General features: G+C 44.5%; 1 protein-coding gene across 1 annotated transcript in view; it reads right to left on the reverse strand.

Moving 5' to 3' along the window:
• Nucleotides 1–1,727: 1,727 nt before the first annotated feature.
• LOC309550472 (uncharacterized protein) overlaps nt 1,728–13,389 on the reverse strand; it is a gene marked incomplete at both ends in the record, with an annotated part of 66,002 nt that continues 54,340 nt past the window's right edge. The window contains 3 exons of the mRNA XM_082250843.1: nt 1,728–2,610; nt 8,183–8,284; nt 8,459–8,695. Coding sequence (XP_082106969.1) covers nt 1,728–2,610; nt 8,183–8,284; nt 8,459–8,695 — 1,222 coding nt within the window. The remainder of the gene's footprint in view (nt 2,611–8,182; nt 8,285–8,458; nt 8,696–13,389) is intronic.

Genomic DNA, 13,389 nt, shown 5'->3' on the forward strand with positions numbered 1-13,389 from the left:
TCTCCACGTCTTGGGCAGTGTCTAGGCATGTCGCTCCTGATGTGATCTGCAGGGCAGCGTCTTGGTCGTCTATCAACACTTTTCTTTCTCATTTGTATTGTGTTGAACCGCCTGCCTTATCTTCTGTTAATTTTGGTGTTCAAGTGCTGTCAGTAGATGGCAATAATTAAAGTTTTTGTTCAGCATCTTCCCACCCGGGAGTGTATAGCGAGTTATTTCCCGAACGTATGCTGCCATGGAGTCTGTCAGGAAAATGGAAAACGGAAAATTGTTATCAAATACTTACCGTAATTTTCCTTTCCTGATGGACTCCATGGCAGCAGGAGTCCCCTTCCGATTCCTGAGTAGGCTAGTTACAGAACAGGATGCTGAAAGGGAGCAAAGATTTATGGGAGTGGGGTCCTATAGGGTAGGAGAGGAGGCGGGGCTACCCGAACGTATGCTGCCATGTAGTCCATCAGACAAGGAAAATTACGGTAAGTATTTGATAACAATTTTCCGTTATATAGATATATATATAAAAGGGCCAAAACAATTTAAGTGAATTCATACAATATTAGACAATATTGACAACTCATAAATTATACAATACAAGGTGCTAGAAGTGCTGTAAGTGCTGGTTCACACTTATGCGCTTGTACTGCGAATGCGATGCGTTCTAAATAGTCTCCAATCGCATGCATTTACAAAATACATTGAATTCATGACGGTCGGTCACATCTATGCGTTGCGATCCAGATGCGAATGTGATGCGATGATAAAAAGGGGCTTGTGCGAGTTTACAGCGCTGCTTTGCGAATTTAGTCTCCATAGACATGAATGTAAATCGGTCTGAACTCGCATGTACAGTTCAGATATGTGCGAATATGTGTACAGTTTGTCCCTTCAGCTCCACCCCTCTATTTCCTGTCCCGAGCCTCCATGTGACATCCACAAAAATCACAAACATCTTGGACATCCACAAACATAGCACCCAAATGTATTGGGATCGACAATGAGGAGCTGATCAGGCTTGTCCGTGCCAGGCCATATATATGGGACAGCCGTACAGCAGAGTACAAAAATAATGCTCTGAAGAAAAGAGGGAGGGAAGAGAATTGTGCAAGCCTGTATGAGGACTGGAATGGATTCACACCCCAAGTGCGGAAACATAAAGGTAAGAAGATATGTTCTATGGTTCCTGTGTGTATATATTTATCACAGAAAGGGGGATCTATGGGGGAACCTGATGTGAGGGGGATCTATGGGGGCCCTGATGTGAAGGGGATCTATGGGGGGAACCTGATGTGAAGGGGATCTATGGGGGCCCTGATGTGAAGGGGATCTATGGGGGAACCTGATGTGAAGGGGATCTATGGGGCCCTGATGTGAAGGGGATCTATGGGGGGAACCTGATGTGAAGGGGATCTATGGGGGCCCTGATGTGAAGGGGATCTATGGAGGAACCTGATGTGAAGGGGATCTATGGGGGCCCTGATATGAAGGGGATCTATGGGGGGCCCTGATGTGAAGGGGATCTATGGGGGGAACCTGATGTGAAGGGGATCTATGGGGGGCCCTGATTTGAAGGGGATCTATGGTGGGCCCTGCTCCAAAGGACGGAGCAAGTGGAAGACCATGCATGCTCAGTATGTAACCACAAACGAAAAGAACTGAATTACGCAATGTTGAACATTTTAACAATAGTGTATTTATTTAAACAAAGTACAGAGAATGATGAACGCTCTTTATTGAATGGCATCAAGCTGCCATGGCACTTGACCGGTAGGACTCATAAAGAAGTCTGTAAAATCCTCCCTGATGTTGGCCCCTCTGTAGTTTCCCCTGGTGTGGATCCACTCTGCGCCTTCCATATCATCCATCAACGAGTCCTCGAAGAGGTATCCATCTCTTGATATAACAAAATTGTGGAGTGCACAGGCAGCTTTGACAGCAATTATGGCGTTATCTATGGTTAGAGTCATTGGTGTGTGAAGAAATCGCCACTTATTTGCTAGAATTCCAAAACTACACTCCACAACTCTGCGCGCTCTTGTGAGCCTGTAGTTGAAAACTATCTTTTCGATAGTCAGTGAACGATTTGCATACGGGCGTAGCAGGTGTTCTGAAAGTGCAAAAGCCTCGTCCCCAACAAAAACAAATGGGAGACTGGGTTGAGATGTTCCAGGCAGTGGTCGTTCATGTGGGAGGTCCAGGCTTTTGGCACGTAGCATTTTTCCAAAACTGGAGTGGGAAAAAATGCTGGAGTCAGAACTGCTCCCGTACGAACCAACATCTATGTAGGTGAATGAGTAATTTTCATCCGCCACTGCCAGCAAAACCAATGAAAAATATTTTTTGTAATTAAAATATTTGGTACCGCTACCAACTGGTCTCACAATCCTGATGTGCTTGCCATCTATTGCACCGACACAGTTAGGGAAGTTGCAGCGCTCCCAAAAAAGATCAGCTACAGAGATCCACTCCTCTTTGGTTGGTTTTCTCATCACCACATCTCTTAGGACCTCCCAAATGGCAATACAGGTATCACGCACAATTGTGCTCACAGTGGATTTCCCCAATTTGAATTCGTAATGCAAGCTCGCAAATGAATTTCCAGTTCCAAGGTACCTGAAATAAAAAATAGAAAATTATTATTAGTCATGTTTTTTGTGACGGTACTAGCCGTCACTAAGGGTGACGGATCACCCTGTCCCTGGGTTGTAAACCCCTTTGTGTCATTTTCTTATGAGTTTGGGACATTGCATTTTATTTACAGTCTCAGTGACGGCGAGTACCGTCACATATCTTCCCCCCAAAGGTAGACGAACTAGGTACCAGACCCCCAACTGGTCTGTGCCTGAGTTCGTCGGGTAACAAGTCCCAAAGAGTCAATCCATCATGGCACCTTCCTTGACAAAGTTCCACATAGCTTGTAAGTTTGTCCCGGCAGGGCGCATGGAGCTCTTATAGCCAATCAGTCTGTGGAAGTCTGGTTTGGGCAGGCCAGACTGGGCTTTTTGGTCACCCTGTGTCCCTAAAAGACACAGGGTGATTTAGACATAAGAAGTGCCTAGCGGGTTGAGAGAGGTATTTCCCAACCTCTCTAAGGTAAGCTGTGTTCCAAGGACCCCCCAACCAAAGTGACTACCGTCACATCTCTCTGCTTCTGGAAGGAGACTAACACAGGAGGGGACCCCAAATGGGTTGATTTTGAAGGTAGTCTGTAGTTCCAGCCCCCCAATGTCTATACCCACACAGTACCCCAAGCAAATTGTCCCAAAGGGAGCATTACTCACCCAGCCAACCTCTGCCTCTCTCGCAGAACATACCCGCTGTAGGGAAGAAGCGTGGACTGGTCCTTCTCCCTGGAGTCCTTTCAGCTGCTGGAGAGAAGACAGGGTGGCTGGGCTCACTCCCTCATGCTGTTGGGGATCACTGCCCAGCATCCCTGGGGTATACAGGTGGGGATTGTAGTCTCATCCACCTGCTCAGAAAATCCATCCCTTGTGAGTTGAGGGCAGAGGCCAGCAGCACTCTGCTCTGTTGCCAGCACTTCTGCTGGGGACTCCACGTAATCTGCTCCGGCAACCTCTTGTCTCTTCTCCCCCTGGATCCTGATCTGCTGCTGGGGACTGACCACCACCTTCTCACCCTGGGTCTCCGGGACTGCTGCAGGTGTGGGGCAGAGGTCTTGGACCCTCTGTCCAGTTGTCAGCGTTTCTGCTGTAGAAGTTTCTTGTAACTCCACACATGCTGCTGGCCTGAAATCCCATGTCCCTGTCAGTGGTGTAGCAGAAAGGTCAGCTGCCTCTTCTCTCTGGGAGGCTGAAGCTGCTGTTGGTGTTGGGCAGAGCTCAGTGATGTTAGGCCCTGATGCCAGCTGTTCTGCAGGAACATAAACTGAAAAGTCAGTGGCCTTGCACACATCTTGCTGGGTCACCAATTGTTGCATCCAGAGGTCAGCAGCGCTAGGCCTGGATGGTTGCTCATCTGCTGTAGGCTCACTGTGATGTTCCTCCTCAGAAGAAAAGTCTAATAAATCTCCAGTCTCTGGAATTGCTGAAAGTCCAGGACATGGACTGGTGGCACTTGGGCCCAGTGCCAACACTTTTGTAGGTGATTTATAATCCAAATCATCTTCCAATGGAAAGTCCATTAAATTTGTAATCCGTGGTTTGGGAATGAAGATGGCTTCCTCTTCTCCCATACCTTTATCCAGTGGCTGAACAGATGCATTCCTCCATCCAAGCTCGTCCTGTGCAGAAACAGGTTCGTCAAGGTGAGTCAGCACTTGCTGCATCCGCCATAAGACCTCCGCATCCAAAACCGTGGGTGCAGGTGTGCAAAGCACACTATTACTGTGCCACATTGCCGACTCTTCATTCACGATTTCTGGACTGTCAGCTGGTACTTCTGGGTATTCCCAGGCAAGGGGAGCCCAGGCCTGGCACTGAACAGAGTCTAGCAGCTGTCTGTAGCCGATCTCCAGCTCCCATTCCTGATTGGCTAGAAATTCCAAATCTTCCAGTACCCAGTGAACGTCCAAGACATTCAGCATCTGTTCTCTGTATTCCAATATTTCCTCCAAACGCCACTCCAAATCACTCCCAAAGTCAGGGTCCTCAGACAGCCTCTCTAATAACAGCCCCAGGCCGCCGTAGCAAAAGCCTTCTGTTGGGCTGCCATCTGCTGTCCATGGGCACACTTGGGTTACATACCAGCGGAGGGCTCTATAGCTCTCATCCAACCGCATCTCCACCTGGACCAGCCTGCTTAACTCAGCTTTCCATTCCTTATGCGGTTGTCTCCCCAAAAACACCATTCGCACTTCGTACTGCGACCAGTACCTTTCCTGGAAGGAGGGGAGGATTTTTCCCTGGTGTCGCTGCTCACAGGCTAGCGCTTCCTCCCAGAGTTCCAATCGGATTGAATCATGCCATCCCAGCAGGACCGTCTCTGACACCGGTCCCCTGTGCTGTAACCGCATCTCTCGCAACCTCCTTCCGAATTCCTCTTCCATGGCGGCTGATATCTGTACCTCTCCTCTTCTGCTCCCCGGACCTTGGATCCCGGTGGAGGTTTGGATGTTCCAGACTGCAGGAAGCATCGCACCGCTTGCCACCAATGTGACGGAACCGTCGACCCACACCGTGCTTGTGGTCTTCCGTCAGTATACGGCTTCCTGCAGTCTGGACATATAGAGATATTCCAGCCGCCCCCCATACAAGAACTAGCCTGAACTTAGCTTGTATGTGTCTGGAAACAACTAACTCCTTTATTAACACAAGCAGTAGATTTTTATACACTTGAGAAGCATGACAGTCACTACATGAACAATGACCTGAATATTTACATTAGTATCACACAATGAATAGCTAACGAGGTACAGCTGACTAATCCCATCTAGACAAGGTTATCATTCACATGCTAATTAGCTCAGCGTACTTAACCACTTAAGCCCCGGAGGATTTGGCTGCTAAACGACCAGAGGGTATTTTGCGATTCGGCACTGCGTGACTTTAACGGACAATTGCGCAGTCGTGCGATGCTGTACCTAAACGAATTTGGCGTCCTTTTTTTCCCACAAACAGAGCTTTCTTTTGGCGGTATTTGATCACCTGTGCGATTTTTTGATCACGCGCTATAAACAAAAAAAGAGCGTAAATTTTGCAAAAATATCAATATTTTTCCCTTTTTTTTATATGAAATTCCCCCAAAAAAAAATGTAAAAATCAAAATTTTTTAATATTTTCGGCCAATTTGTTTTATGCTACCTATGTTTGGTAAAAAAAATCGCAAAAAGCGTATTTTGATTGGTTTGCGCAAAAGTTATTGCGTTTACTAACAAAGGGAAAGATTTTTGTCATTTTTGTTGGTTTTTTTTTTAACGCGTAATGGCGGCGATCTGCGTTTTTTTTTGCGGTACTGCGACATTGCGGCGGACAGATCGGACCCTTGACTGACATTTGTGACACTTTTGGGGTTACCAGTGACATTTCTACAGTAATCAGTGCTATATATATGCACTGTTACTGTAAAAATACACTGGTAGTGAAGGGGTTAACTTTATTTGAGAGGGAGGGGCTGTGTGTGTCCCTAGGGGCGTGATTCTGTGATTGGCTGTGGCTTCAACTGTATGCAGAGTGATCAATGGATCTACATAGTAGATCCATGTGATCATCTCTCATACAGAGAGGAGAATGACAGGCAGCTTGTTTACACAAGCTGCCTGACTTTCTCCCTCCCCCCCGCCGATCGCAGAGTGGCCGGCGGCGATCGGGTCCGCCGGTCACACGCGCGGGGGGGTCCGTGACCACGCGGGAGCGGGAGCGCGCCTCCGGCGGCGCGCGCTCGCTCCCTAAACCCTCACAGGCGAGCGACGTAGACCTACGTCACTTTGCCTGTGAGGGGCTGACCACCGCCGTAGATAGTCGTGCGGCGGTCGGCAAGTGGTTAAGTCAGCCTGGAAGCCCAGACTGCCGGCACCAAAAGTAAAACAAGATACAAATACACATATTATAGTGTAAATACTGAGAACCCACAGTAAACAATAGATGATCAAATCAACATGATTTACAATCCCTGGAAGACCGGTGTTTGGGCTGATGACATGCATCTGTTACAAGTCTGATCAACTGAGCAGTCCAAACCATCAATTTATCTGTCACATCGTTTTTTTTCTTTTTTTTTTTTTTTTTATAGGGTGATCCGTCACCCATAGTGACGGCTAGTACCGTCACATTTTTCTCTTACAGAATTACTAATACGAACAAGATGGCGTAGCCTCAAGGACACCCTGCAAAGGCACAAGAGACTAGAACGTGAGGCGAGAAGTGGATCCAGTGCCCCCCCAAGCGTCCCTATGCCTTTGCCAGATGTCTGGATTTTCTGCTACCGGTTCTAGAAATGCGGAAGTAAGTTATTGTCAAATTCCCTTTTTCACTTATTAACCCATCCTTCCCCCTCCCTCTTGACCCCCACCCCAACCCCCTCACCTTCCAATCCCCACCTATCATCTAAATTGTATTTGGAGCGGATAATGAAAAGTAGTTACATGTTTGTAATTGCAGCACACAAGCAAGTTGGGAGGAGGTGGAGAATGAGCAGGAGGAAGGGGAGGAGGAGGAGCATGCAGCTCAAGTTGACGAAGAAGAAGACATCGCATTTGCATGTTCAAATCTTGATAACGTAGCAATTGAGGCACAGGGCTTGGATGAGTCCATATCCGCTCAGGAACCGGAACTGGAGTACAAGGAAACTGACGCTTCCACGCCTTCCACCAGGCCACTAAGTCAAGGCAGTCGAGGCTCTACGTCCCACAGGAGGCGAGGCAGCAGGGCAACTGCTCAGGCGGAAGATAACGAGCAGACAAAACATTTACTAGACATTATGTCTGGCATCAGCCAGCAAATAGATGCACATAGATGCCAACACACATTATTTGCTCACAGTTTAGTGCCTCTTCTCAAAGAGGTCCCGCCTGAAAGGTATTTTGAGATGAGAATGGCAGTACAAAACTGTATACATTCATTCTCTGTACCACGACATTTCCCGCAAGACAATCCATGGACCCCAAATTTAACACCCATTCAATCTGCCATTCCACTAAACCCTTATCCATCCAGTTTTGAACAATATCGGAGCATTCATGAGACCCCTAGATCCCAAATCCCATATCGTATTCCTTCCCCAATTCCCTCTGTAATCCCCCCCCCCACAGTAGAACATCGGATGTCTCCACTTCTTACCATTTCCCCCCCTACCGCAGACCACCACCACCACCACCACAATCAAGTGCATTGGCATCAAACTTACCTCCACCCTATCCACAATATAGGCCCCCAAGTGGACCGTCAAATAGAAATCCATCCACGCTTGTGCCATTTAGGCTATATCCCAACACCTTGGATCATACACCCTCAAGCTCTTCAACGCCACTTGATCAGGATGAGAGTTCACCTAATTTTTTGGATCTATAGGATAGGACACTTGCCACTCTACCGCCATGTTGACCAAAGTTGTCTTTTTTGACATAATGTTTCTGTTTTTTGTTCTTTTGTTCTTGTTATATGCAACAAAATAAAAAATAAAGAAAAACTTTTTTTGAAGTCGACTTTGCCATCATATATGTCTGCATTCACTGTATTGCTTACTATGGAGAAAAAAATACATGACATTTCACAAAATATATCACACTTACCGTAATGTAACAAGCAATCTTTCAGCAGGGACAACACTGTTCCGGAAGGTGCTGTTCTGACGCTCCAAACGGGAAAAGAGTAGTCCAAGTAATTCGTCAAAACTAAGAAATAAAAAACACAACACATGTAAGTGGCAAGCAAAAGGGGGCGTGGGGAGCTTCTGGAATGATTCAGGGGTAGATATAGGTGAAAAGAGAGAGGGGGAAAAGAGAGAAATAGAGGGAAGCAGCAAAAAAGAGAGAAGGAGAAGGAGAGACTCCCTCTCACATACTAACCTATTAACTGACATCCGAGTATAGTTGAAGAACTTCTCTTCATGTTGACGGAGATGATTATAGAGGACACTGAACTGACCTCTCTCTTCCGTATTTGAAATTATGGGATGAACCCAATATCTTTGTTTTCTCATCATCCTCACCCTCCTCCTCCTCCTCCTCTCTTTGTCCATATCGATCAAGACTGCAGCAGTGACAGTAGCAACTGCTGCCATGAGCAAGGGCAAATTAAACATACTGCCAAAAAGAATGACATAAAATACACCAAAACACAGCTGACACTCCACAACGTACTCTATACACAAAAACCAGGAAGTCCACAGGAAGTTTACACCCATTTTATTTGGATTGGCCAGAGCAGAAATCGCATCTGAGCTTAATTAACATGATTTACGCAATACAATTCGCATTGCAATCGCGCTGTACTATTTGAAAACGCAAGGTAAACATCGCACTGCAAATTCGCATTGCAAGCGCAAGCGCATCAGTGTGAACCGGCACTAAAAGCTGAATGCAATGATAAAAAAAATGATAAAAATAATATATATCAATATATACAAAAGTGCCAAAAAACTTAAGTGAATGCATCAAGGATGCAAGGTATGGCAAAATTGATGGTAGACATGTTTCACATGACTCACAGCGTGCTTGTTCACTACAACAACTGCAACAGAAGATCCGAGCTACAGGTGTGTCCACTCACTTAATTGGAAAGTCTGTTGCTTCCATTCTGCTACATCAAACAATCAGATAAAAGCAACATAGCATTTGACAATACATATAGCAGGCACATATTTGTATTTAACATATACCCGTAAATGAGTAAAATATGATATCAAACCAATATTGCACAGACATGAAATCAAAAAATCAACAATCACTTTTTGTGGCAAAAGGAATTTGTCCGAAAAGATGTATGTATATAATAAAGTAAATATATGAGCATGTGTAAAAAATGAAAAAATAGTGTCTTGTAAATATATGATTACAAGAAAAAGAATGATAAAACCATGAATTAGAGAAAAAAAAGTGAATTTAATATAGACAATAAAAATAAAGTGAAAAAGTGAAGTGTGATGATAAAATATAAAGTATTGATGTAACTTCCGGTTTATCCAACCACCCACGTCACTTCCTGTCTCTCCATGGAAAGCATGAGAGACGTCTTGACCATCTACTGAGCATGCTCCAGTTTCAGTTACCTTCTAAATTGTTCATTTGCTGATATTTCTTATCTGTTTAGCCCATGTGACTTTAGAGTTACACATGCGAGCATATACACATTGGTAAATTACAATTCCCCCCCCCCCCCCTCCTCCTCCATATTCTCGTATTGCTAAATACTAGGGGATGGGATGTAAGATGTTAGTCCCAGCAAATACACACCATAGACACAGGCTGGAGGGGTGTTACACAGCCTGTGACTAGCAGAACCTTCTCCAGATCTCTTTACAGTGTGAACAAAGTAAAAGCTATTGCCAGTCAACTTAAACTCCACCTAAACCATGTTGTTGCAAAAAATAAACATTTGCTTTGATATATAGATTTGTATGAAGCTGTAGAATACTTTGTTGCTATGAATTATTTATTTTATTTATTTATTTTGAAAGCCTTTTTTATGTCATGTGTCTAGCACTGCAAAAATCAGTGATGTGCAGACACAGATTTATACATCATCAGAATACTAGAAACTCCTCCCTCAGAACTTTCCCTGAGGACAGGAAAGACCTTGGGAATGTCATGTGACCTCTAAATAGCAATGATTAAAGTGGGCCTTCACCACCCTGAGGACGATCCCACCTCTCCACCCCTCCTCCCTTCATTTGCAGGAAATGGGCATCTTTTTTTTTTTTTTAGTTGCTTTTCTTCTTTTGTTTACATCTTAAAGCATAAAGTTTGTCTTAAAATGTAAAGTCCGCCCGCCTCCCCATTTTCATCACTCGCCTTAGGCCAATGACAGGCACACTGCCCGTTTTGCCTCCAGGGATATGTACGCCACATATCCCAGGAGGCATAGCCTTTCATTCAAGAACAAGAGGAGGGAACTATTGACGTGTCATCGAGAGGGAGCCCGCTGAACCCAGAAGAGCCGTCAGGCCTCTCAATGATGTCAGAGAAAGCATGGCGGCGTGTGATTAGATGATCTCAGCGGGTCAACGCTGGATCCATTGGATTTTTTTTATGTTAAATAAAATACAGTGGCATGATCATTATACTTACATAGAAGAGATAATAGCATTTAAACGTATTTTTAATATCGCTTTAAGTAAATAAAGGTTATATTAAGTATTGTTGAAAACATTCTGACTAGCACCAAAAATATCATAGCATGCTTTAAAGGTTAAGTTCACTTTTGGAGCATGTTACGTTACATCCATCTCCAGGGAGGAACATGTATCATCTTCTAGCATCTGCAGCTCTGTCCCGCTCCCCCTTCTCCCTGTGACAGCGGACCGGGGATCTTCTCCCTGCACCCGCTATCACTGTTTGAAAACAGTGCGGCCCCATGGCTGCATCATTTATTCACATTTTCGGTGAATGAATGCCTACAAGTACCATTAGCCATTGCGGCTGTCAGCTTGCAGCTTTTTAATGATCTGCGAGGGCGCTGGTGAGCATCCTCACAGTCCATTGATGTTCCTGCTCTCAGGTAACTGCCTGTCTGTATGAAGTATAAGCAGACAGCTATCCTGAGAGTCTGCAGGAGCTGGACATTGCACCCCTGATCTGCTGGTCACGGGTGCAATGCTCTGCAGGCTCCTTAAAAAACAATAATAAATGCACTTTTTTTTTTACCTGCAAAAAAAAAAAAATGTGCATTTCTTATTTTTTTAAAAAAGTTGAACTTATCCTTTAAAATTCCCCTTACACAGAAGTTTATAATCTAGCAAGTGCAGTTTTCAAGGTTTTAGGATAAATACATGAAAGATGTAGGTTAGAAACAACAGCAGCCCTGGTACAAAGGCTTCAGATTCAAACTACATCCACTGATGTCTCTGTTAATTGTTGCCAATGGAAAGATGAGCACAGCAACAATAGTTGTTTTTTTTTTTTTTGTGAAATACTATTTAACAATGTAAAATATTTGATCTCAAGTGTGTTAAAAACATTGTTTATTTTATTTAAGCCCTTGCTTTTAAAAGCTATAACCTTTTGTTAGCAGTCACCCCTTTTCAGCATACTGAAAACAATGTGCTGCCAATGTGATGACTTTTAACAAGTGGTTAAATCTCTTAGTAGCAAAATATTACAATGAGCAGTGTATCCTAATCCAAGGTTTGTGTTTTATATATGTACTGTATAAGTACTTGGTTCTGTCTTATCCCATTGCGCATCTACCACACAAGGTCTGTCTGACTTGATACAATAGATTGAAAAAGCAATCTTTAAAGAGGAAGTCATCTCTGGGGTTTTTTGGTCCTTTTTTTCACCTGCAAAGTAAAGGCATAATGTGCTAGTATGCATCGCATACTAGCACATTATGTGACACTTACCTGCAAATGAAGCCCTCGTCATCCCCGCTGGAGGCCGAATCCATCTTCGCCAGTCTTCCTTCTGGGTCCGCAGACTCTAGCTGTGTGACTGGCCGGAGCCGCATGACGTTGAATGCGCGCAGGCGCAGGAGCCGCCGGTCACGGCATAGGGCTCTGAAAAAACGGCACGGGCAGCCGTTTCTTCAGAGGCAATGCGCTAATTACGTCATCGGTGCAGTATACAATAAATATCTCCTAAACTGTGCAAATTTATCAGATATTTACAGTACCCATAGGTAAGCCTTATTATGGGCTTATCTATAGGCACAACCATTAGAGGGAAGTATACTTCCTCTTTAATGACATGAAGGGATAAGATGCAGGCTCTGTGGGCAATCAACTCCCTTTACTGCTTTTTTAAATTTTATTGCAAGCTCCTTGAGGGGGGCAGGGACAAAATGTACTACAATATAAATATATATATATATATATATATATATATATATATATATATATATATATATATATGTATATATATATATATATATATATATATATATATATATATATATAATCTAACAAAAGTGAGTACACCCCTCACATTTTTGTAAATATTTTATTCTATCTTTTCATGTGACAACACTGAAGAAATTACATTTGGCTACAATGTAAAGTAGTGAGTGTACAGCTTGTATAACAGTGTAAATTTGCTGTCCCCTCAAAATAACTCAACACACAGCCATTGATGTCTAAGCCGCTGGCAACAAAAGTGAATATACCCCTAAGTTAAAAAAATTTACAAATTGGGCCCAATTAGCCATTTCCCTCCCCGGTGTCATGTGACTCGTTAGTGTTACAAGGTCTCAGGTGTGAATGGGGAGCAGGTGTGTTAAATTTGGTGTTATCGCATTCACTCTCTAATACTGGTCACTGGAAGTTCAACATGGCACCTCATGGCAAAGAACTCTCTGAGGATCTGAAAAAAAAGAATTGTTGCTCTACAGAAAGATGGGCTAGGCTATAAGAAGATAGCCAAGACCCTGAAACTGAGCTACAGCACGGTGGACAAGACCATACAGCAGTTTAACAGGACAGGTTCCACTCAGAACAGACCTCGCCATGGTCGACCAAAGTTGAGTGCACATGCTCAGCATCATATCTAGAGTTTGTCTTTGGGAAATTGACGTGTAAGTGCTGCCAGAATTGCTGCAGAGGTTGAAGGGGTGGGGGTCAGCCTGTCAGTGCTCAGACCATACTCCGCACAATGCATCAAATTGATCTGCATGGCTGTCACCCCCAAAGGAAGCCTCTTCTAAAGATGATGCACAAGAAAGCCCGCAGTTTGCTGAAGACAGGGCCGGCCTTTGGGGTGTGCGAGCTGTGCGGCCGCACAGGGCGCCATGGGCAAACAAGGGCGCCGGTGCGGCCATCACAGCTCGGCAGAGGATCAGGCTGAGC

The sequence above is a fragment of the Pelophylax lessonae genome (genome assembly GCF_965119305.1).
Source record: "Pelophylax lessonae genome assembly, chromosome: 3".
Taxonomy (NCBI): domain Eukaryota; kingdom Metazoa; phylum Chordata; class Amphibia; order Anura; family Ranidae; genus Pelophylax; species Pelophylax lessonae.